Consider the following 26,571-nt stretch of genomic DNA (forward strand, 5'->3'; position numbering starts at 1 on the left):
TTCTATGGAACAACAACAACAACACAGGAAAAAGGACAAAATAGCTACATTTACAACATAACCCGAAATTATCATCGATTTACAGATGTTTGCATGTGCGTGCAAACTATTTACGACCGACAACAACGGCGTCACCACCGTCACACCTATCCTTGCCGATGCCGTCAGATCCCCGGCCAGACGAACTCTGTGCCAGTCTAAGCTGCGTGTACTTTGGTCTCTGCTGGATTGGTTGCCATTTCCGTCTGCTGTCTTCCGTCTTCTTCTTCAAGCTGTTGCTGCGGATCGGAGGAAAATAGAAGTGTTGCCCCCTGCTGGAACAGACATACCATTCACACACAAGATGCTTTGTGACTTTGATCAGTAGCTCCCGTGAAAGTCTTTTTGAAAAGATGGTGATTGGGTCAAAAGGTTTTCAGCAATGGGCACGTTTTCCAATTCGTCATGAAATACTGTATTTTCTGGACTATAAGTCGCTCCGGAGTATAAGTCGCACAAGGCCAAAAATGCATCTTTAGGTAGAAAAAAAACATACATAAGTCGCACTGGAGTATAAGTGGCATTTTTTGCGGGTAATTTATTTTCCAAACTACTTGACCAAAACAGACATTACGTCCTCTTGGAAGGCAAGTTCTAACAATAAAAGAATAGAGAACAGGCTGAATAGGTGTAAGATATGCTAACACAATGCTTATTCAGCTACACCAAAAATAAACATTAACAGAAAAGGTGTCCAGTGTTTATGGAACATAAACAGTTTTTTCATTTATAAGTTGCTCTGGAGTATAAGTCACAGGAACAGCCAACCTATGAAAAAAAGTGTGACTTATAGTCCGGAAAATACGATCATAGCTTCGTAAAGGGGAAGCATCGACGTTTCTTCAGTGAAGTTCATGACGCCAAGGGCATTCCCAAATAAGTCTTTGGTTTAGCATGTTTGCGGCTAGCATTCTTTTCACAGTCCAGGGATAATTCCTTCATTCACATCAGTCCACCCTTGAACCCCTCGATCTGGGTCATTTTTGAAGGAATGCGGGTTCCACTCATCGCAGAGAGGGGACGTAGAGCGACTGCTATGAGATCCGTCTTTAATCTGGGAGAACTTTTTGCCTGCACAAAGTGGATGAACTGCATGTTAGAATCCTGTAATGTAGGATGGTCCTGCGGTTTTGTTGTCATTTTGAACAATCCTTAGTCCACCGGAATTGTCTTCTTGATTAGCTTTAACGGTTAGCTTAGCTTAGCTCATTTAACAACCGATTCAGGCGTGAGAAAACAAATGAGTGCTGCGGTTGATGTGTTTCCGTTGAGTCACAACGACTGGAACTTCACTGGCCTCAACTTGTCCCAGGCGTCCACAAACAGTCCTTGTCCTTCAAACCTGTTTGTCCGAGGTCAAAGATAAAACGGCAGACCCCGACTCGTGGGGTGGTCACACTCTGCCGATGCCATGAAACAGTATCTTCCTGCCCTCAATGGATCCTCCGTAATGGAGCTCCTTGCTCGGGGGAGGCCGGTGGGATGCCCCCGTCTTCTTTAGCAGAGCCATCTGGTTCCTGGTACCGCTGATCTTCCCACAGTCACACAAACCGCAGTGAAAGAAGAGGATCGCTTTCACAGGCAGGATCAGGAATCGGAGACGCTGCCTTCTTTTAAAAAGGGAGCTCTGAAACGTTGCGGTGGCCTCTTTAGCCGCCATTGTGGCTCTCTTATTGTGACTTTGGACACAATAAAAACTCTTTTAGCTCAGCTGGAGATCTGATACGCTGGAAACGGGCGATGTCTTCATGTCTCTGAATAAAAAGAAGAAGAGTCAAGTACAGGCTCATGGAAGAGTGTATGGCGGGGGCCGTTTGTAGCACCAAGCTCATTCCTTATTGGCCCGCAGCTTAAAATGAAAAACACATCTCGTATGCCAGGGGTGTCCGAAATGCCACTCATTATTGGCTTGCGGCACATTCTAAAAATATAATTTATTGAGAAAACAAAAAAAATGGAAAATTCAGCAGTAATTTTATAAGCAACCAGTCAAAATATTACATTATTATAATATATATATTATAAGGAAAAAAAAGTTTGAATGGAATCTAACAAGTCATTTTTTGAGAATAGCTGCTGCTTCCCTGTAATGTTTGCTGCCCCAGCCGCCCCCCCTCCCCCCACACACACAATCCATTTGTATTGTAAATCACTGCAGCTGTACTGGAGGACAGTACAATGTATTTTAGCCCTACGTTCTACTATGCATGTTGTTTTGCGTAGTAAAAACATTTGGCTTCATGGCAGCCATGTTTGTCAACCAATCTTGCTTGTCAGTCTCCCAAAGCTGTGTACCAAATTTTGTGGTGATGCAGGTAAACACCTTCCTGCTCCAACTTGTTTTGCATAGCGCGTTGAGCTGTGTGAGAAATTTGGAGTCAGTCTAAACTTTGGGGTGTAAACATTGGGGTCTAAACTTTGGGGTTTAAACTTGGGGTTTAATAGCAGCATCACCATGTGACCTATTTGTCAGAACAATAATAGCACAGGAAGAGTTAGCTGACACAAACTGGTGGTTTGTGGTTGACTATGGCTTATTATGAGTCAAGAATAATTGAAAGACAAGTTGTATGTACGTATCATGGTGGTGATGTTATGAGACATGACGTTCAATGCCATTACCTTCACGCTGCATGGAGACCGGCCACCGAGCTGGCACAGCCCAGCCCGACATGCCATGGCTGTGAGCGAGTGAAACAAAAATCAAAAACCGCTGACAGGAAGTGGCCACAACAGGAAGCGTCTAATCTGAAGAGCAGAAAAAGAAGCAACGTCATCAGCGTGCTGCCGGATGAGGACTCTGCCTCGTCTTTAGAAGATACTGATCAGCTCGCCCGCATCCCTCGGTGCAAAAAGCAGGAATTCCAAAACATGAGGGGTGGGCAGTTTACTGTTAAAGTCCCGGGAGTGGACAAAAACAGCTCCTGTTTAACTTTGAAACAATGGCCTCAGTGTCTTTGAGGGGACAAGAGCAGGCAGCGCGGTAATGACGCTGGACGGGAATGAAAACAAGAAGAGTTTTTCACCGGGTCGTTGTGCCTGCCTCGCCTCCTTCCACCTATGATTTCTCCCTGTCAGGCCTGGTCGTCCGTGGACCCTGTAATCACCTTGCAAGAGGCAGCAGGACAGCAGTGCTTGACGGAGGGTTCTTCAGTAACGGTTGCAACACCCCCCCTGCAGCAGAACCAAAGCACATGTAATTTACATTCCTCACATGCCGGCCGGGCTGAGCACAAACACAGGATGGAAAACAGGTGTGTTTAGCGTGTTTAGCGTTGTCTGGGTGCTACCTGCGTTTGATGTCTGCTTGGAGGCCCAGCAGCACGTATTGTCGCCGCCTTTGCAGCAACAGTGTCATTGTGTGAGCAATGGAGAGCAGCAGTACCTGCTCGTGGTGAAGTTGCCAATGGATGAAGCACTTTTACTCAACTCCCTCACACCCTGTTGGAAGCTATGAAATAAGTCAGGGCAGACTAAATTGTTTTTCTAAAATCGATGGAACAGCGGCCTGACTCCTCAGCTGTCTGCACTCGTTACGAGGAAGCGGCAGGTGGCGTGCAGACGCACTCATTAGGTCAACTACCTCCTCGACTCACATTTGTCAAGACACGCCCCCCTACTGTGCTGCTTGGGCTATTATTGTTCTTACCTCTGATAGCGGCCATTTTAGAGAGTTTTGACTGATCTGTCAGGGCACATAGAACATTGTGTTCTAGGGCGATGTAAACATGTAACCTACCAAAAGAAAGATGCGACTCGCATCTTTCATTAGGAAAAAAAACTTTTATTCTACTGTTTTTTACTAATCAGCAGTAGAACATAGGTCAAATATTTCAGCAAAATATCACTTCCAAACAAAAGGGAGAAAAACAGTCATTACTAGCATAGCGTTCACTTGGACACAAATGTCGCCATACATATATATTTAGCCAAAATATCGACTACGTAAAAAATATCCACTATGACAACAAATATCTACAATGCCACAACATAAACAACACAAAAAAAGTTTAGTTTACACAAAAAGTAACAGTTTATTTACAAATCGTCATGGAATTCGTCACATTTGGAACTGAACTGTGTGTGGTTACCAATTCCCTTCAAAGCGTAACCTCGTGCACATTACACTCCTCCATGCTTTCCACTTCCTCCTTCCCCTGGAGCGCTATCACATGGGAAAGATGCGGTGTTTACGTCTTAAAACGATGCCGAACATCATCTCTTCTATTGTGCACTTGCATCATCACCTCTTTTTAAAAGATGTATTTATGGGATTGGGCGTTCGGGTGAAAAAAAACCCTCTAAATACTTATAGTATATTTCACGGAATTTGGTAGCGAAACCCTCAAGTTTGACACCCACACATCTTATGGATTGACAGTACACCTTTTTCCTCGCTTCTTTTCTCACCAGCCGTGAGGAAGTAGTTTGCAGTTCAGCATCATTCCCGGAAGTGACATCATGGGGGTGACACCTCTCAGCTAAAGCAGTAAACAACCGCTTCTCCAGGTAGTTTGTCGACTTGTTTCAGTGTATTTTTCATCAGTATAATCGTCACGCCAAAATGTTGTATTGCTGCTGGATGTTCACAGAGAAGATGTTCACAATATTTTGACTCATGAGCCGCATTGAGTTAACAAAATTGTCTGGGGGGCCAGAACATATATTTAATACACACACACTGTTTTATGCTTATAATTTTCCTCGAGATATTTGTCTAATTTTATCTGTAAAAGTGTTATACTATCAGCTGTATGTTCTCATGTCCTTTTTTTCAGAGCACTTTAAACATCAGACCACATCAAACTATGTAATTTAATTTTACAGTTTTGTTGTTTTTTTTTACTAAATAAGACATCCGATTTGCAAGTCGTGTTGCCAGTTTGTATGTTAAAAGTTGAAATACTTACAAAGCAACTGGCGGGTCGGATTCAAACGCTTGGCGGGCCGGATTCAAACGCTTGGTGGGCCGCATGTGCCCCTGGGCGGTAGTTTGCCCACCCCTGCTTTAAGACAACAGTGGGCAAAGCAAGTGCAGAGAACGAGAGACAGATGGACGCCCACCTCCAGTTCTGTTTTTTCAGTCATCATTGCAAGAAGCATTTGGCTTGAAAGTACGCTAGGATGCTATTCAACCGGAACACAGGAAAAAATATCACTCAAATACCAAATACCACTACGTCAAAGCCATGTCTTGTTTGCATAATGTCTTGTAAACACTATTCTATGATAGCGACAAGGCTGAAAAGCATTATACATACGTGTTCTATAAACGTCTTTTCACTGCCACATGTTTACGGTGGGGGATGGCAGCAGCAGCGGCAAACATTCATCCTCAACATGCGGCTATAAAGATCCCTTTATGCTCATTAAGGAGCCGATTTGAAAGAATAATTGTAGGACAAGCAAGACCAGAGTCGTTTACGCTGGGCCAGATGTGAAGTGGGTTGTGTTTTTAAGATGTAGGTTGTCATGGTAGTGTTTGTGTGGCTTTGTGATGGCGCACGTAGGCTGGCAGATCATCTTACCATCCACCTTCCCATGCTGGCCAGCCGGCGATGGCATAGATAACAAACGGGGGCGTACGTGATGAGGAGTCTGGTGTGGGTCGCTGCCTGGGAGTGTGCGTTTGGAGATGAGGTCCCTTGCTGTTAACTTTGCCGTCCTCCGACCGTGACATCTCTTCCATGCGAGGGGGAGTCTTTCAGTGTCTGGGTCAACAATCGTCCCACCCTCATCGTCTTTGTCTGTCCGGGTCCCTCCCAGTCTGCTGTTTGGGCTTTTAATCTCTCATGGATCCATCCCAGGGATTGTGCACGTTGGACCTTGAAGCTAACGCACTCAGGCCTCGTCTGCATCCTTATCTGCACTAATCCCCCCGTGACTTCACGCTCGTAGCGGCTGCTTTCACTTTTGGAAGCTTTTGTTTGGCTTATCTCACGTAGCAAATCATGACAATAAAAATAATCACTTGAAGGTTCACACTATTGCTATCGTATAACCTTCATGAACATTCAGGGCATGTTTCTAATTGCTAAGTGACACTTGTGTGACAATGCTAGGTGTTAGCATGCTAACCTTAGTATGTTAGCCTTGTATGTTAGTATGGCTGATATGCTAACATAAGCGTGGTGGCATTTTTTGTGATTTTCATGAATATGCCGCGACCCTCGTGAGGGTAAGCGGTACAGAAAATGGATGGATGAACTTTAGCAGGCTTACCACTACCATGCTAGGTGTTAGCATGACAGTATACAATTATACCAACAGTTTTAGCATTTTCATAGGTAGGCACTCATACAGTACAAACGCTATTATGCGAGGTGTTAACATGCTAACCTTGGTATGTTAGCCTTGTATGTTAGTATGGCTAACATTCCAACATAAGCATGGTGGCATTTTTTGGATTTTCATGAATATGCTGTGACCCCCGTGAGGGGTACAGAAAATGGATGGATGAACTTTAGCAGGCTTACTGCTATCATCATTGTCAAACGATACTATGCGAGGGGTCAACATGCTAACATTAGCAAATTTCCCCACTGGGGGACGAATAAAGGCATATCTTAAGGGCATATCTTAGTGTTGTTTAAGTCATTTAAACCCTTCCATGGTACGTTTTCATGGTCAAAGAATCTAAATATGATAGATAAAGGACTAATATTTTATTAATTTACCGTATAGTTACAAACAATATATAACATATTCAGGCAAGGTTGATCAATCATCAGCACCCTTTAACATTTATTTTAGCTCAAAACACAACAATTCCACTAGCAATTGTCGGGAGGACTGTCCTAATTTGAAATCCTTTCCTGCAAAATCTGCCAGCATGTGGGAATAGCGTATACAACTTTAGATTATATGAATGCACATCTGTATGCTGGTAGCCATTAAGGTCGCGGTGCTCATTAATGTCGTAGGAACAGAGAGCAGGGTCGGACCAGATGTGTTCCAAACCAGGATGGGGGCGGGAGGGAACCCATTTCACATTTTTCTCCTTATTTGTGCTTGACGGGCAGACCGTGGGTCGCAAGTAGACGCCTATGGGGGCTCTCACAAAGGGTTAATGTGTCAAAGTGGATAAGAGGGGGAGGATGGTGGTCCTCACCTCGCTTGCCTCCGTTGCCTGGAGCGGGAGGGTTAAGTGCAAAGAGGGACGACGGGAACACATGCCGATGAGCAGGCTCATTTTTCACTCAAAGACTTCTCAATGGGATTTAACAGTCGCTCGTTCCATTTAATGCCTTTGTCATTGGTTGTAGCCCCACGCATTACGGGGCTGTAAACCAGGACCTCATTCAAGCTCAGAATAGCCTCAGCTTGAGCCTGACTTCCTGTGCTCCGCCGCCGCCGCACAAGCCGCAGGACTCCCTGCCCAGCACCTATAAAACCTGGCCTCTGTTATTTAACTCAGCGATGGAAATAATCTGCCGGCAGCGCTGCAACACTCCGACAATACGCGTTTGAAGTCGCTTGTCATACTCAGTTTGCCTTCAAATTGAATGCCAGGCAATCAGGAGTATATGGAAGCACCTCGGAGGGGCCATATCAGCATCGCTGGAAGCGGGTCGTCTTGGCTTTGTGGGGGAAATGAGGCGGGACCGCTTGGCAAACCTTCAGTCCATCCGGTTTGACCTTCGACAGGGCGATCAGACAATGATGCTTTTATTTGAAGATGTGTGGCGAATCTATGCCGCTTGTTCTCTTTGAGGTCGCAGTCGGCTGAAGCCTATCCCAGCCAATCATAGAGCAGATAGACATTTCGGGACAATTCACCTAACATCTGTATTTCACCAGGAAGAACATGCGAAGATATTCCAACCCTCGTTGTCCTGACGGTGCAGCGGCATACTAACCACCAGGCCACCGTGCATCCAAGCACAGCTTCCTTTTTTCCATTTGATTAAAACCTTATTTCAGGAGGAGGCGGGTTAGTGTTTGTGATGAGATTTGGCCACGACTGAGCAGTCCGCCAGGGAAATACTTCCCCATTCCTCCCGTACAAATAATGCAGAAATGAAAAGTGAAAATCAAAACTGCGCTAAATGAGATGAGATAAGGGTGCAATGAGATAATAAAATATGAACTTCCAAATAGGTGTTTACCCCCCCGTTGAGAACTGAATCTGCATGTGTTTTCTTTGAGCACGCTAGAGCTCCAAGCATATCATAAAATTAGAAGGAAGCTCTTAATGCCATCGTCTGTAATTATCGCTGCTTTTCATCCCTGCTCGCAAACATGACCTGACAACCATCTTGGTTTTTTTCAACCAGACTGTTAGTTCGAGGGCTGGTTTGTTTGTGTTGTTTTCTCCAGGATCACATGACCCAAAGGTCCTTTCCCTGGTCTTTCCCCTTCGGTTTTATTTGCAACGTGGAAGTCATGAGCCGCAAATCCCAGCAAATATAATAACGGGGCCATTTACTCAGTTTGTTTTTGGTTCATGCTTTTTAATATTTCATTTGCCTCCCGGCAGCCCCCTTTTCCACTTCTTCCATTCAACTCTTTTCCTGTCACAGTCCAAGATCAAACCACAAGAAAGACCGACTTTAGTGACGAGAGTAGCGCTGTGACGACAAGTGTGGAGAAGAAGGGGGGGGGGTCAGTTGGCAGCGAGAGCTCCTCATTTCCTTCCAAGCGTCTTGTTTCCACTCTTGAAACCTGCCCTTCCTCTCCAGCTTGATAGATGTGCGGCCGTCCGCAGGCCTCCTCTGTGTTGCATTAATCTTCATGCTGCCTTCACTTACCTCCATCTGCCACTTCTCATTCTTGCCGCAAGCCTGCGGTGCCTTCGAACCGCACGGGACACCCCTCCGTCTCCTTGCCGGTGGCCAGACACCGACTTCGTGTCCACGGAAAAGTTGGTCCTCAGAGGTTCACAAAGTCTATTCTTTTTTTTTACAGCGAAGTTGTGTCATTCTTAAAACTAGCTCATTGGGGGGGGGGGTATTTGAAGGATGTCAGCTCATTTGGGATGGTGTTGGCGTCGCCCTGCCCCCGACGTTATCCTGGGGCGCGGGCGGTCGGCTTGCTTCTGGCCAGTTTGGGCCGCTGCCAAACTCTTACAATAGTTTTCCTCCCTCCGCCGCCCCCTCACCAATACACGGAGTCCAAAGTGCGGCCTGGGTCATAATAGAACGAGAAGAAAATGTATGACCATTAGAGGAAGGAAAGTTGAAAATGGTCTTAGCATATCTCCGTACGTTGCTTTCCAAACTATAAGTGGTAAAATTGACTCCTTTCATTTTGACTTTGTGGCCTTTGCTGGGAAAAAGTTTGAGCACCCATGTTGACAAGGTGGACTAAAGCGCTGACTGGGATGCGTGGAATAGGTGGAATACGTGGGCAGCATTCATGTACTAAGGAAGCGTGAGGCATTTTTAACATGGAGTGTCATCTTAACCGCAGGAACTTGACACCCTTCAGCTTCCGGACGTCAGCCAGACGACCAACGCGTCGACAGCAGAGCAGCAACGACTTTAATTAAAAGCAACTTGGCCTCACGCATTGAACACGGCCTGGCCTGCTGACTTTACCCTGAAGAGAAAATCTTAGCTCTCGCTTTTGGGGTTCAACCAACAGCTGTAACCAGTGTAATCAGTGTAACAGCTGAATTTGAAAGAACGTGGCCTACAGTGTGTTTCCGTCAACACAAGATGTCCAAGGTCACCACCTGTAATTGGGTTTTATGGGCCCTGGGGATGTGGTCCCTCATCCATCACGGTTAATTGGTTCCAGACCCGCACGCCATAAGTGACTTTATGCAAAGTAAGAATCAGTCTTAATAAATAGTAATGATAATGGTTTTATTTTATTTGAACATGCATCAGATTACAATTGAATGCATCCCATAATCAGTTCACAGTTCCACATGTCCAAAAGGAGTAGGAAGAAGCAAAGCTTATTAAATCCTACCCCTCCATCTGCTACTTTTACAATCAGTAACTGTTACATTTGTTCACTTCCTGCTTTCCTAATATAGTTTAAGTTTTTATTTTTTATTATTTTTAAATATTTTTTAATTTTTTATTTTTTTTGTCACGTACTGAAGTACGAGGTGATATGGCCATACAATGACATGTCAATATAGTGCTATATATATATATATATATATATAGCACATCATGACTTGTTAAAGACTCTTCATCCTTGTATTTAGCAAACATCAACTGCTTGTATTGTTTTTTGAATTGGCTCATCGTTGTGCATTGTTTGACATCAAATAGCACCCCTAGAGTCACCTCCACACTCCTATTATTTTTTGTTTGTACCACAAGGACACAAGAGATGGCCGCCGCTTTAAGCAGAGCAAGCTCCGAGCTAACTCGTTAGCCTCCAATGTATTTCTTCTAAACTTAAAGGGTTTGAAACAGAGTGGGGAAAACCACTTCCACACAGAACGAGGGGAGAACTTTTTGTCATGATGCATGACTGACTCCATGCAGTGTTAGGGTGGGGACATGGTTCTCAGTTATATTCTGTCCCCCCCCCCCACCCCCCCAAGGGACAGAAATGGATTCACTCCCCCCATTTAAAATACCTTTAGAGATTTACATATTTTGTCCGTCCTGTACAGATGGAGAGCAGTGAAGCATGCACGCCTCTCACCCCATGTCAGCTGGGATAGGCTTCAGCATACCCGGGACCCTAGTGAGGATAAGGAGCGTAGAAAATGGATGGATGGACATTGCTCTATTGTATTGCGTTGGATAAGGAGCGGGCATCCACGTGGGCCGACGTCGTCTGACTGGTGTGTGTCCCACTCGTCCTTGAGCATGAAGTCATGAAGCTGCTCTGATGACGGGAGACAACCTGAACCGTCCAACCGCGATGGATTGAAGGCCCTGAGGGTACTCAAAGTCAAGTCTTCCAGGAGCGGAGTGGGTGGAGTCAAGCGTAAAATGCCGTCCTGTAAAATGCCGTATGAATCATCAGTGATGGCTGCTTTCATCGTTGGATCACAATGTCTAAATGTTGGCCCGTCCCCGATCCAAGTTTCTGACACGCAAATCCAGTTTGGACCTGCGTCCCAGCAGGGAGGTCTCACTCTGTCAATGGCGTGATGAGCACCTGCAGCGCGAGGGATCACCCCCTTTTGTAACGGCGTCAACGGCTGCCATATAGAAGCTGCCCAGAGAGGCGTCCGTCCAGAATGACAAGCTCTGGCAGCTCCTCGTGCTCTCATCGCCCGATGTTTTTTTGAACCCACTCTCTGTTTTTACTCCGCCCGGCTCGTCCATATGGTTGTCATACACTTCCTGGAAACTGGAGCCATGCCTTGATGTTAATTGAAACAATACCGCGCTGCCTTTAACACGTTTGGCTCTGGCCACGATGAAAGCAGCCCGCGGCAAAGAAAAGCATTATTCCAAGCCTCTTTTCCACAATCACTCCAAAAATGTTTTCATAGCAGCAGATTTCCACTCCAAACAGATTCCTGCGAAAGCAGACATTTTGTGTGTCGTATGTAAGCGCAAATGTTTGCCGTGGAATCACTTTCATTTGGCTTCATTGCTCCGCCCTGTTTGGTTTCAGAGTGTTACACGGCCAACGGAGAGGACTACAGGGGCTTCCAGAACCAGACCAGCCTGCATGGCGGGAAACCATGTCTCTTCTGGAACCAGACCTTCCAGCACCCCTACAACACGCTCAAGTACCCCAACGGCGAGGGCGGCCTGGGCAGCCACAACTACTGCAGGTGAGCATCACATGCTAAACCATGGATGCCGATGCATTGGTAAACGGGACCAAAGGTGATTTTGGATCATTCCACACCCGACTTTAGTCGCCTAGAGCCTACCCCAGCTGTCTTGGGGCAAGAGGCGGGGTCCACCCTGGACTGGTGGCCAGCCAATCACAGGGCACATATAGACAACCATTCCCACCCACACCCACAATACCTATGGACAATTTGGGGCGGGGGGCAATGAAGCTAACATGTTTTTGGGATGGGGGAGGAAAGCGGAGTACCCGGAGAAAACCCACGCATGCACGGGGAGAACATGCAAACTCCACACAAAGATGGCAGAGGGTGGAATTGAACTCGGGTCTCCTAGCTGTGAGGCCTGCGCGGTGGTATTTATTGGGCATTTTGTCAAGGAAATGACAAAGGACATAACTGCATCCAAATAACGCATCAATGAGATTTAATTGAAATTTAATTGAAAATAAACAAAAATTACAACAAAATTAGAACACAAAGTCAGATATTAGATATTACACCATCAAGGAAGATCGCTCCGTGACCACTTTTGGGTCCCGAACCACCAGTTGAGAACCACTGCCTCAGAGTACAGTGGATTTGTTCCAAAAGGCAAAAAGGGTCACAGCTATTTTCCTGTTCCTGGCTTTTCTTCCAATTCTTGGGGCAGAGTTGCTATCGGAGAAGCAAAAAGAGCATCAATGAGGAAGATGAAGAATGAAAGTGCATGGTCGATGTTCTAGTTGCCGCACCCCTCTAGTAAGGGACGGCTACGCTTGTGCATCTCTGGCGTATCTGCCTCTTCCAGTATTTTCCAATTAGTCATATGTAACAGTTGCACACCTGTGATTGTGCTACGTGAGTGTGTCATGAAGGTTTCCATGGGAAGCTATTAGACCGGAAATGAACGGCGCTAACAGCCTGAAACTGAGACCAATAGCCTGAAACCAACAGCGAGGCCTGCGGCTCCCCGAGTGCTGCCGAGCACTGGGGGAGCTGCGGTTCATTGAGGGAAAGATGACGTCCAACGTGTACTGTGACATGATCCCCCTCCCTTATTGGTCTTATTTGAGTTTAATGAGGCAAGGCGGCATATCATGTATGGTCTTACAGATCGGCACATCCAAGAATCAAACACTCCATCTTGGCCACTTCAATTGTCAAATAGTGAGAAAGTGGCAAATTGTTTTGGTCTTTCCTAAAGTCAAGCATGGTGGGGGTACCGTCCCGGTTTTGGGATGCATGGGTGCTGCCAGGCACCGGGAGAGCTGCGGTTCACTGTGAAGGATCATCCCCCTCACTTTCTTCTGGGGTTTAATGAGGAACATCAGCATGCAGCATATCATACATGGTCTGACTGGCGGGGACATGAAGGGAGTCGCACATCAAACAGACTTTCTTCCTCCATCTTGGTGACTTAATAGCGAGGAAACTGGCAAAGTCTTCTGGTCTTTTGGCCGGATGATTGCGTCCTTCCTCAAGTCCAGCATGACGGGGGGTACCGTTGATCACTCCACACCGGACTGGCGATGTCACTGACGACCGCAACCGCAGACCAGGATCCACTCGTACTTTACCACCCTGTCATTTCTCAGGACCGTCCCTTTAGCCGAGTGTGTTGGCGGTCGTCGTGTTTGTGTCATTCTTCCACTTGCTTTATTTGATGTCCCCTCACTGCGAGTCCCGAGGACAGGCTCAGACATCGTCCGCATCCGGCATCCGGAGGCTCGTGCCTCGCCTTCGCAGCTGGGCCGTGGCGTCCAGCACGGTGGCTTGGCCCAGACGGAGACCGTAGGAAGCAAAATATCCACCCGCCTCCCTGGCCCCAAAAGCCTCTAAAACGTTCTTCTAAGTCACGCTTGTAAAGTCGTAATGCAGCAATGCTTTGAAGTGGTGCTCGCGCTGGACGGGAAATCGGGAGATTTACAAGGCGGATACATGCGGCGGATCACGCCAGGCTTGCAGTCGCATTAGGAATGTTTTATGTCCAAGCAGCCGTGCAAAATGGACATCTTCATTCTTCCCCCCACCCCCGATAGCAGGTCACGGCTTTAGCGTCGGGATTATTTTTGTCCCATCGCTGAGGTGTGTGCCGCAGGGGGGCAGGTTACCCGAAGGCCAAGCGGGGAAAGATGAGTGGTTTATTGAAGGTTGCGTGTTTGTATACGCATCTGCCACTTCGCTCTTTCATAGCAGGATTACATAAAAACACAGAACATTTCTGTGTGGGGAGGTGGAGCACACCAGATGAAAACATCCAGGAATTATTTGACTGCTTCCTCAGCGTTTACAGATGCAGATCCCAGTGCAGATGGAGTGAAGGTCCGCTACCACACTGTGGACCTTGCTGCCGTTCAGGCTTCACATGAAGAAAGTAGATGTTCCAGCCATGCTCGGCCGGTGTGGCTTCATTTGCTTTACAGATCAGCTTATTTGCATGACGCACATCCTGCTATTCAAATCACCAGACCTTTTCCCGTCCCGTAGACTCCCGCAGGTCTTCAGGTGAAGGTGAGGGATGAAGAGTTTGCGGGCAGGTCGGTCTGGGGCACATGGTGAGGTTTTTATGAGAGCTGCATCGCTCAACGCTGGGGAGTCGCTGTGAATATTTACTCTACGGCAGAATCACCTAACAACCAACAAACCAAAGGATAGGGGGGGGCACATTGACACCTTTTATAGCTCCACGCGTGCGGTGGACTCCAGAAAGCTTTGTGTTATCACTGACAAAGGCCAAGTATGAAGTATGAGCGCTAACTGAGAAGCTTTTGGAGTGGGGGGGGGCACCTCAGAATGTTGTTCTTCCTTTTGTATGTCACTACCTCTTTCCCAGCGTGAAAGGATGAGAGGAAATGATGAAACTGGGGGGGGGGGGGGGGGGGGGAGAAAAGGCAACAGGAGCACCCGTGACAACTTTCTACACAAAGGGTGAAACAGGATAGTGCAGCGCCGCCGGGCCTTTTTTTTTTTTTAACCCCCCTGAGATACGTGATGAGGTGTGTCAAAAAAGTAGACAAAAAGATCTTTGGCACTTACCGTCAAAGCAGAAGAAGAGGGCGGAGTCATCTTAGACGACTGCTGGCGTCTGACGTCTGCACTTGTACGTCTCATCCTATCTCGGGCACGCTTTGAAATAATAACGATATTATTCATCAGAATAGCATTCAATTGTTTATTAATGTTTTAATCCATATAGTAATGATGAATGAATGACATATTTGTTTTATTTAAGGATGAAAAGCACCAAGAAGATGCCACTTAAAGCCCTAACATCTGTAATGATGAAAGAAATAAACAGTAAATACAGTGGGTGTCTTTAGCGGCTTACTTTCTCTACTGTAGGGGTGTTATTTCATGTTTACATGTTTCACAACGGGGGGGAAATTCACTGCTTCTGATTCCATTTGTTTCGGCAGGAACCCGGACGGGGACGTCCAGCCGTGGTGCTACATCGCCGACCACGAAGACGGAATCTACTGGCGATACTGCGACATCCCAACTTGCCAGAGTGAGTGACAATCTTGTTGGGGGCGTAGTTCCCCCTCAGAGCAGTAATCAGATTGCGGGTCCTTAATGGACTCCCGCTCTACCACTTCTTTGTGTCCACACTGCCATTTGACTGACATCCAAAGCGGACGCTTTCGCCGCTTCACTCATCTGCCAGCCTGCTATGAATAGCTTTTATGGACCGTAATGCTTGTACACCGTCATTATCATCTAAAAAAACCCCGCCTCTAATTACATCCCGTCATTCTTTGGAACCTGCCACGCGAGGCCACGCCCCTTTTGGGAGTGTGCGTTTCTAGATGTGGCGTATGCCCGTTGATGAATGTGCGTTTACAAAGTGCTCGCCATTAATTACTTTTATAGCGTTGACCTTTTAAACACTGTGCTTGATCGCCTGCAGCTTTTTGACTGATTGGTCTGCTTCTGGACAAGAGCGCGCTTGTGTTTGTGTTTTCAAGCTAATTAGACGTTTCATCGAACTGCTGTTTTTGTCACCGTAGCGGCTGGATTCGCTCTGGCCAACATGAAACCAACAAGTCAATATTTACCTTCTTTTCAAACTACGTTACCATCCATCCGTTTTCTAGGCCGCTTATCCTCACTAGGCTGGGGGAATGCTGGAGCCCATCCCAGCTGTCTTCGGCGAGAGGCGGGGTCCACCCTGGACTGGTGGCCAGCCAATCACAAGGCACATATAGACAAACAACCATTCCCACTGTGGGAGGAAACCGGAGCACCCGGGGAAAACCCACGCATGCACGGGGAGAACATGCAAACTCCACACGGAGAATCGCGTGTGTGGCCGAAATGCTAACCACTCGCCACCATGGGGCCTATTATCTCCTATTAAACAGATCCAACTTCACTTCCACTCTTCCTGGCCAGTCCACCATATTGATGGATAACCATGGTGTTATACATTATTATATTTACAATTATAGTTATAGTGCTGTCAAAAGTGTTCCCCCCTTCTTAATGTCTTATTTTTGTGCATTTTTTTGTCACACTTCAATCTTTCAGATCAAACAAATGTAAATATTAGCCAATGACAACACAACTCAACACAAAATGCCAGACCAAAGACTTGTTTTTTCTTCAGCCATTCCGAGGTGGACTTGCTGGTGTGTTTTGGATCATTGTCCTGCCGCACAACCCAAGTTGGCTTCACCTGGAGGTCCCCAACAGAATTTATGCTTCCATTTATAACAGCAAGTCTTCCAGACCATCACACTACCACCACCGTATTTTACCATGATGTTACTTTTATGTCAGATGTAATGGGATACACACCTTCCAAAAAGTTGAACTTTTTTCTGGTCAGACCACAGAGTATTTTCTCAAAGGTCTTGGGGATCATCAAGATCATCAAACTGAGATGAGCCTTAATGTTCTTTTTGTTCAGCAGGGGTTTTGGTCTTGGAACTCTGCCATGCAGGCCGTTTTTACCCAGTGTCTTTCTGGACTCATGAACACTGACCTTAACTGAGGCAAGTGAGGCCTGCGGTTCTTTGGATGTTGTTGTGGGGTCTTTTGTGACCTCTTGGATGAGTTGTGGCTGCGCCCTTGGGGTCGTTTTGGTCTGCTCCTGTCCCCAAAAGGTAACACTCCTGTCTCCCGTATATCCCAAACTCAGTGTAGCGGTGTGGCTAAGGGTTAAGGGCGATACAGTTACATTGTCCTTTGGGACAAGTGCAGTATATTCATTTGGTTTGTCGTCATTTGAGTTGAAACTTCTACCTGGACTCCAGACTGCTGCATTGTTACAGTATCTGTGGTATGAATATTTACTGGAACGGTCTTCTGTAATTCCTGCTGCAGCAAACTCCAACCTGAGCTAAACACATGAAAATTTCATTCCGCTGATCGACTTAACTCTGTGTCACCAGATCTCAGGAGGACCCCAACCCCCCCGTCCCGCTATTATCCAGTCTGAGTCGTACACTGGACTAAATCCTGCTGTGTGAATGGAGCAGCAGCCATTAACCCATCTAATCATGCCTGCTGGCTGCATTGCTGGGCTTCCGTGCAGTGGCGTATTTGTGTGCACGTGACTGATGAGCTGCTGTCAATCGCGGCTCGCCGTCCTGACCTACTTCAAACAACTGTCCATTTGGTGTCTTGGCTGATGTCCCAAAGCACCTCTGTCCAGGGCCAGGCGGGTTCTCATCTGTGCTCGAATGAGGCCGGTCTTTGTTCCAAAAGGCTTTGTGACCACGAGCTGGTTCAGCTTGGTTTTTGTCCAGCATCCAGGCCACACATCCTCAGCATTTTCTCTGCGTCGCACACAAACGCTTGCCTTGCTTTCAAGTCTTTAAGTGTTTTGCACAACACTGCCTGGGCAAAAAACAAATGATGTTGGCTGGAAGGCATGAAAAACATGCCTGTTCATGAAAGACACCAGCAGGCACTAACATACTGTACTTTATTATCAAACCACACCCACGTCATTAGACCTCACCTGCCTTCAAGGTCACGACTCACGACTTTCTGGAAAGGCTTCACCCTCTGATAAGGAAGGTCTCACCTTTTGGGGGAGGCCTCACCCCTTAGAAGGTTAACTTCTGGCAAGGACTTTTGTCAAGGCTCTTGTAGCCGGGCATGGTCTATCTCTTGTTGCGGATTGTCCAGCAACTGAAGGGTCTGTGGTTCAAATCCGGCAGCCGCCATCCCAGTCACTGCTGTTGTGTCCTCCACAACATTCCCACTTTCCCCAGGGCTGTGTGAAGTCACTTTTAGTCTTGCCAAATTACTGACAATTTGAATGGAATTAATCACAGTTTTCCAATTAATTAATCATGATTAATCACCACCCTCGTGAGGATAAGCGGAATCCCTTATTACATAATGGAATCCCTTATTAAGGGGGCTGCAATATGATCGAATATTTTCATGAAATCAGGTTTCAAATGAAGTAATCATGATTAATCACTATTTGCCACTATGTGTGAATTATGCCCATTTTTATTGCTCAAAATCCTGGGGCTGCCAAATGATTTCAATGAAATGAAAATTTTAATGAAATTACAGTCACAGTTTTCATTAATCATGATTAATCACCATTTGCCACTATGTGTGATTCATGGTCATGTTTGCTGACAGGACAAAGTTACATATACATTTGTATGCATTAATCACTCCAAATGAATTGCAAAATTAAAGACACGCGTCTGAAAACGTATTTGGCTAACACTAGTCCATACTATAGCAGATTGTAGCAGAACATTTGAATCACACACTTATTCTGTGTTGTTATGATCCATGAAGGGATGCGTTCAAAGACACCACGTAACTGAATTTGAGTTTCCCAGGACTTCCAAGCGTACTTCAACAAATTGTACTTCTGTAATACGAGTTACGATAGCGAGGGATAAGAATATCCACAGACTGTTTTTATTTGTCTCTCTGTTTATTTCAGTCAGGACGTGCACGACATCGTTATGGGCATCGTGACGCGCTTGCCCACATTAACAAGCGGTAAAACAACACTTTCATTTAGCTGGAGTCGCACACACACACAGCCGCACTTGCATGCTCTGCTAAACTAAGCTAACCCAGCTAGCTTCCTTGCACACTCTGTAACAGAGATGTTTTTCGCCAACTTTCACCTTTGGGCAAAAGATTCTCGAGCCAGGGTTTCCTAAATGGCCACACCGCCGGACAAGCTAGCTGTCTCTGGGAAGGCCTCACCTTTTGCCAAGGAAGGTCTTTTACCTTTGGATGGAGGATCTCACCCTCTAGCCAGACCTCACATTTCTGGAAGGCCTCACGCCCTGAATCTGTTCCACTTTCAGGAACGGCTGGATGTTTTGTCAAGGAGCATCTAAACTTTAGCAAAGGAAGTCTCGTAGGGACGATCTGTCAAGGAAGTGCTTATCTTCGGGTAAATCCTACCCTCTGGCTGACAAAGATCACACTTTCTGGAAAGAAAGGACTCACCTTCTCACCTTCCAGCCAGGCCTTATCCTATGACAGAGTTGCACTTCCTGGAAAAGCAAAGCATTCTGGAAAGGAAAGTCTCACCCACTGGCAAGGTTCCACTTTTTGGAATGGACCGACCTTTTGCCAAGGAAGATGTTACCTTTTGGGGACCTGGCAAGGTTCCACTTTCTGGAAAAGCAACACTTCTTGCCAAGGAATGTCTCCTCATCAGGCAAGATCTCACCATCTAGTCAGAAAGTTGGCCTCAGCCATCTTTGCACCTCAAAGACCAAAACAACATCACTTTTCATCTCACGACCACTTGAGGTAGTTTTGAACTTCTGCCAATGCCCAAGGAAGCTTTGTGGTGTTGTGTGAAACTCCCTATCTTGGTATTTTCGAGGAACGGATGCTTTGTCGAAGGGTGGCGTGCTAACAAGGAAGTCGTCCACATCGCCACAAGGGTTCTGTGGTACAAGGAAGTCTTCCTTGTACCACAGAACCCTTGTGGCGACGGAGATACCAATGTGGCGTGGCAGGAAAGTGTCGTCTTAGTACACTTGACTTCTAATGTTCCGTCTCTTTTGTTGTCTTTGTCGTTCACGCTCCGTGTCGTGTGTCGGAGCACGACTCGCCTTCACCTGGGGTCACGCCACCGTGGCGGGGTTGGCACTTCCTGGTGCAAGGGGAGGGGGTCATGCTACACTAACGGGTCAAAGTGGTCAGTGTGGTTGGTGGTGTAGGTCAATGGGCGAGCGTAACCGGAATTATCTTGAGGAATGTCAGGTGAGGTACAAACCGACTCCTGGCTCGTTTCCAAACCGCACCCTTAATCCACTTCCTGCTAAGAGGGAAAGGTCAGAGGTCAGAAGGATTCCCTTCAGTCTAGATTGTAGAAGGTGAAGTATTGTCTAGTGTTATGTTACATATACCAGCATGGTTGTCAAAATGTTGCTTCCACGTGACTCCTGGTGTCGTCTGAAGCGGACCGACACCGAGTCAGTGTAATAAGTCCTTGAGCGTTTGCCAAGACAAAGATGCTTTGATGTTCGCGTCTCAAGTGTTCGTCCCTCAACGGCGCATCAGCAGGAAAAACTTGTCGCACCACTTCTCTGCGCTGAGACATACGGAGCTTCTGCAACAACAAAAAACTCTTTTATCCGAGAATCATTGTTAGCTTTACTGTCTTGTCGTTGAAGATTTATGACCTGATTATTGCTTCATTCTTCTTCCTGAATTTGTTTTGTCATTAAGGAGATCATTAGGGCTGATAAACTGCTGTTGTAGTTTGTGTTAGCTTAATTGCATAGTAATCATCCACACCATAAAAAAAAGAACCACGTTACATCGCTTGAAAGCCATCGCTTGAAACGGTGTAAGACAGGGGTCTCACATCTCAAACAATTTACCTGGGGGCCACTGGAGCTAGGGTCTGGGCGAGGCTGGGCCGCATCAGGTTTTCCAAAAAAAAAAAAACGCATTTATTAAAAACAGAAAAATTAATAAACTTTGCTTTGGTTCCGATTTTCTACAAGAAAAGCTCTGATAAAACATTCCACTATTCTTAAATATCTTAATTTTTATTTTTCTACACAAAATAAGAAATAAAATAAATAAACAAATCAAGAATAAAGAAAATCAATCAAACAGTAATAAATAAATATAATAATAATAATAAAACGGCAAATAATAAAAACTTAAGAAACCACATATAGTTGGTGGTTAGACAAGTAATTTTTTTCAGATTAAAATGAACAAAGCATTATTAGAGCCCTGTAGACATGACAAAACACGACTATAGTCACATTTATACTCTTTTTATTTACAACATATTGTACAACTGCAGGGTCTTGAGACACATGCTAACTCGCAAACTCGAGAGCTAGCGACCTAAACGGTAAGTTATTTCTTTTAAACTTAAAAAACCAAAAACTTACCACTTCCACACGGATAGGGAGGATAACTATTAACAGTTATTTAACCTTTAACATGAACATTAATCAAACGTCATATTTTTTTCTGGGTACATGATACCATACAGCATCCATATCAAACTTGCGCGGCCCGCACTAACATTAAACTTTCATATCAAGGCGGGGGCCTCAAACTAGTGTCCTGCGGGCCACATTTGGTCCGCGGGCCGCGTGTTTGAGACCCCTGGTGTAAGACGATGTCGACTTTGGAATCAATTGGGATAACACCCCTTATGATACGGGAAGACTTTCAAGCAGAGGGCTGCGGCAGCTTGAAGGCATTAAAACAAAGTCAGCTCTGTGTTTGGTGGACAGAAAATAATATTTTACAGTCTTAATGCTGAGCAAAGTACACGGCGCCGAGGCATTGCTTTCATTAAGGCTGGGTTATAAAGCCGCTATACGGCGCTTTGAAGTTGCGCAACATCTGCGCTAACTTGAATGAATCCAGATAGCGCAACAGAAAAAACTGCTACAATGTGGAGTTCAACTCCCTCTTTTTTGGTAAAAATGGCCACGGACATTGGCCTTTTTGCAGAAGGGGACCAGTGACGCTAAAAGGGAAAAGGGTCATACCGGAACATACCGGGACTGTGACTTTGGTGAGCGTCTTGTTTCATTGGTTTAAGTCGTCCCTCGTTTATCGCAATTAATTGGTTCCAGACTCGACCATGACGAGTGAATTTCCGCAAAGTATTTTTGTAGTTTTGGCGTAAGAAACCTGTTTACAATCTTCTAAATATGGGTTTGCCGTCAAGACATGAACTAACACCCCTATAGTCACCTTTACATCTCCATGACCTAATATAGTGATATAATCGGACACTCACACATTAGCAGTTCCTTGCTTTCCTTGCATGTTCTCCTCGTGTGGGCGTGGCTCTTCTCTGGATGCTCCGGGTTCCTCCGGGTGAATTGTTGTTTGTCTTCATGTACCCTGCCAATGGCTGCCCCCCAGTCCAGGGTCCACCCCGCCTCTCGCCCCACAGTTAGCTGGGATAGGCTCCAGCATATCCCCGCCACCCTAGAAAATGAATGAATGAATCATCACATCATCCACGATCCTTACGTGAGACTCGTGTGTTCTAAAAATATTGGGACTAATTAGATATTAATTTGATATTGGGACGGCTAATTAATGCATCTTATGGGACACACCAATTCCATCTGCTATTAGCCTGCCATTAAAACCCCTCCAAAAACTTCCAGTGGTGTTTGATGCTTTCCCCTCCACACTGTCAGCACATAGTAACAGGGACCTTTGCTCCTGGGTGCGCTGATCCAAAGGAACGCTGCATCTAAACTTCAAAACAAAAGACGGCAGCATGGGCGGCAGCTCCAACAGTCGCCTTCCCTTGTGCTCCTGACCTGAAGCAGTGTGAGCGACTGTGCCGAAGCTAGTCGCCAGCCGGCTGCGGTTAACATATATTGGGAACCACGTGTACGTTTAATAAAGATGTCCAAGATAACAGCAAATAAATTGACTTTCCTTAGGGAAAAGTTTATGTTGTGAAGACCTTCAGGAATGATTGATTTTCAACGTGTCTGCGGCTCGACTATGTTTTGATTTATTTGAGGAGACCTCCAAGTTGAGATCACGTCTGCAGAGCGGCGGTGCAGCTTGAGTCACGAGCAGGTGCACCACATGTTGTTCTGCTCTAAAACCGCCCAAATCCTCCCGGTCTCAAATTAGCAATACTAATTGTTCAAAAAACAACATGTGGGGAGAAGCACGTCTGTGACGGGAACGACGGGAAGGCAAATGGCTCAATGACGGACAAAACAAGTCCGAAGAAGCGAGCGACACAAGTGGAACATGTCGGACATGTGGTCTGGCTGCGGAAAACCACAGCCTCGCCTCGCCCCCCCATGCTTTCATGTTGTGTTATTGCAACGTTCGTGTCGCTCGCTCTTGTTTTGCGTGGCTGGATATTTTCCCGCCGGTGGTCAGAAGCCGGGACTTGTAATCCGAGCCTCACGATGCTGGTTCCTGTAATTTGACTTCATAAAAACTGGATTTAGACCTTCAGCAAGAGGCTGTATGCTACGCTATGAGTCATATACAAACTAACGAGTCTTATTACGACATGTTGTGTAAAAATATTGGCTCTTTGTACTGTGATGCTTTTAGGGTCTTTAAATAAAACTTTTGGCCTCGCTGCCCCGGCTAATGAAGGCCTGCTTGCTAACAGTGGAGCCTCGTTTAAACCCTTGTTCAAACGGTTTCCATGACATTCTGGAAGACTTTGCTTCAAAGTAGCGTGTGCAGTCGTTAGGTCGCGGTTTGAACGTCACAGGTTTTCACAACCGACTTCTAAATGATGACTGTTTTATGGTTTAATACACTCTGTTATTAGCCAAAACAACATTTGCATATTTTAGCTAATTGTACCTAATCTTTGGCCCAAATGAAGCATTTTGTTGTTTTATCGTTTGTGATTGTGGCTCAATTTTGCCAGCACGTTTGTTCCATGGTGGAAGAAAATATTGATATCGTAATATAGTCGTCCCTCCATCACTCCATTGTGGTTTTAAAAATATGTTTTCACGAATCAACTGTCAGTGTTGACCACGTGCTATTATCCAAAAAGGAGAAATACTTAAACGCTGCGAGGCGATCTCACAAATTCATCTGACTTGGTTTGTCGTCCTCAGTGTCATTGCCTCGCTTTGGGCTGGTCTTGGAGCAAAAAGGGGAGGGGTTGTGCGGGGGACAAGCTATAGTTTTCTGACCTCTGACCCCCTTACCTCCCAACTCCACCCACATACGCCCTCGGGGGAAATACTTGGAGTGGAGTGGCAGTGGGGGGTGCGACTGTTGAGACAGAAAGTGGAGGCCGTGACAGCAAAGAGCCAGAAGGCATCAGGTAGATGTAATCTTCTCAAAATGGCCATCGTTCATTTAGCCGGCGCCATTAGGGAATTAAAGCTATTGCTTACAAGGCCGCCCGGCCTGGTCTAATGTTTGCCAATGAGAGCAAGAAGATGGTCCTTGTTTGGGGGGAAAAAGTGGGGGAGTTAGATGGTGAAGCGATTCTACGTTTGGTGGAATGAATCCTCAATGCGAGATATGGGTGAGATGGAGAGATGGATGAGATGGAGAGATGGATGAGATGGATGAGATGGAGTCACCGCCACCCAGGAGGCAGCTTTTACACCATCTACTGTTTTTGGTCATCTACATGGACGATGGTACCATTGGGACCAAAAACTGAAGATCATTTTTCAAGGCACACAGAATATTGCGTCCTCGGGCTGGATAAAGATGGACAACACCAAAAGAAAGATGAGACTCTCATCTCCATGCTTTCTGACTTCCTGCTTCCTGTGGAGCGTTCCATTACTTACATGGGGAAAGATGCATGCCAGCTCTTATCGGACGCCCTCCTGCCACATTGTGGCCGTTTTTAAAGCTTCAAACTGCAAACATGAGCTCTTCTATTGGTCTGTTTTGCCTAAAAAAACATTTTGGCTCTCGGCTTTGTGGTTCTGATCTCATTGAGCAGGCTTACACCAAAATATTCCCACAAACTTTGCAGTGTGGGGGTGCATGGTCCAGAGGGTCCAGAGGGTCCAGGAGTGAGGATTTTCCAAATCATAGTGGCCCCCTCTGGCCTGCTCGTCATCCTCCGTGAAGCAGGAAGTAACTTGCGAGCTAGCAAACAAACGCACACAAACATAGCCTGACGCCTCGAGGACTGGCTGACTGACGTCAACATAAGCAACGGCTGTAGTTGAGCGTGTTTGGACCGGCAACAATGGGGTCATGGACAGTCAAGTCATATAGCTAAAGGAGGTCGTGGGGAAGTGGACGTTTTGTCAAATGGAGCCTTGAGGAGGCTCCAATCATCATCATCCAATCATCTCTCCTCCCAGCCTGGAGGTCCTCCTGCGGGGAACGCCGCCTGTTTGGAGAGTCAGGTGAGGCCCAGCGAGGCGAGGGCATTGTCTCTTCTTCTTCATTTAAAAGTGACGACTCTTCCCTTTAATTAGACGGTTCGTCACCCTCCCTGGGCCACCGGCTGGGTCGTTGATCTGCTTCGCGTTAATCCCTAAACCAGCTCTTGTGAAACACACACACACGTCCCATCGGGGGACATTATTCACCTTCATTTCTCAGAGACAAATTATAACCGTCTGAAAACAAGAAGCATGTCTCACACACACACACACAGTATGCCGCCCACACACACCAGCATCATATTCCCAACTTCCCACTGTCAAAGCGTCAGAACACTTGTCCCTTTCTTGCCCATGATAACGTCCTCATTGTCCACGCTCCGCTCTCACTGCTCCCGTGTACGATGCCAGGCTAATTTACGATCACCATGACGAGCGGTGAGAGGAAAAGCATGAAAATATGGAGAACTGGTGGTCCTCTGTGGGGACCAAGAATGATGAAACGTCTTTTTCTGTCTTCGATAAGCCTCACGTCCCGAGAGACGGGGCGGGGGCGTGAGGGGCTCACAGTGTGTGTGCTCATTAATTAATGGGCTGCTGGGAGTCTTTCCAAGGCTTTGTGGCGGCTAAACGACTTAAAAAACAATCCAAGATGATTCTTGTTTGAAGTGGAAGGATCGATTGAAAACTAAAAGTTTCACGACTTTCCTGGAAGTGAACCCTGCCACTGCGCATCAGGAAAGGCGATACAGTCGTCCCTGGCAATGTTGCTGTCACGCAAAGATGATTGATTAAACGTCATAAACGATTGGCCTAGCAGTAGTTAAAAAACATATTTAAGCTAAGTTGGTTTATCTAAGGCAAGCATCAGGCAGAAGTGGTTGGAGGTCTGATTCCCAGCCAGCGAGAGAAAAATCAACGCCACTTCACACGGAAATGTTTTGTGAACACGGACCAATACGATTCTGGACTATCCGCCAACTGTTGCTGAAGTCCGGCACCATTCCGATGTTACTTGGTCGTGTGGAAGAGTCAGAAGACCAGCAGTAAGAAAGTTTGTGTCCTAACTGCGTTTATTTAGTGTAAATAAGCGGTTGTCTGTGTAGCACTATAGCAGAGGTAGGGAACCTATGGCTCGGGAGCCAGGTAGGGCTCTTTTGATGACTGTATCTGGCTCTCAAGCATTTCTTACCACAATAAAAATGTATTTTTGCTAACATTTTAAAGTAAACATCACAGAAATGACATTCAAAATCAACAACTTTCTTATGCATTTTAATTCGTCCATCTATATTCTGCTGCAATACGGCCAACCATATCTATCTTTCCTGATGATATTTTCCAGGTCAAACACCAAAACTTGATTATTACTGGGTAATGCTGTAGTCTACCTCGGTCATTGAGATGTCAAAAAAACATGTAAATGTAAACTTTCTTCCTTTAGTCAAATAGCTAAAGCTGCAGAACCAAGCCTTCTGACGAAGATGGCCAAAAGAATGAAATGCGTCTACGGAGTACGGTGCAAAACTA

General features: G+C 46.1%; 1 protein-coding gene across 1 annotated transcript in view; it reads left to right on the forward strand.

Moving 5' to 3' along the window:
- kremen1 (kringle containing transmembrane protein 1) overlaps window positions 1-26,571 on the forward strand; it is a 53,644-nt gene that overhangs the window by 14,583 nt on the left and 12,490 nt on the right. Inside the window, exons 3-4 of the mRNA XM_078789572.1 lie at window positions 11,578-11,740; window positions 15,160-15,251. Coding sequence (XP_078645698.1) covers window positions 11,578-11,740; window positions 15,160-15,251 — 255 coding nt within the window. The remainder of the gene's footprint in view (window positions 1-11,577; window positions 11,741-15,159; window positions 15,252-26,571) is intronic.

The sequence above is a fragment of the Doryrhamphus excisus genome, linkage group LG3 (genome assembly GCF_037039965.1).
Source record: "Doryrhamphus excisus strain RoL-2023G ecotype Guam linkage group LG3, RoL_Dexc_Guam_v1.1, whole genome shotgun sequence".
NCBI classification, from domain to species: Eukaryota; Metazoa; Chordata; class Actinopteri; order Syngnathiformes; family Syngnathidae; genus Doryrhamphus; species Doryrhamphus excisus.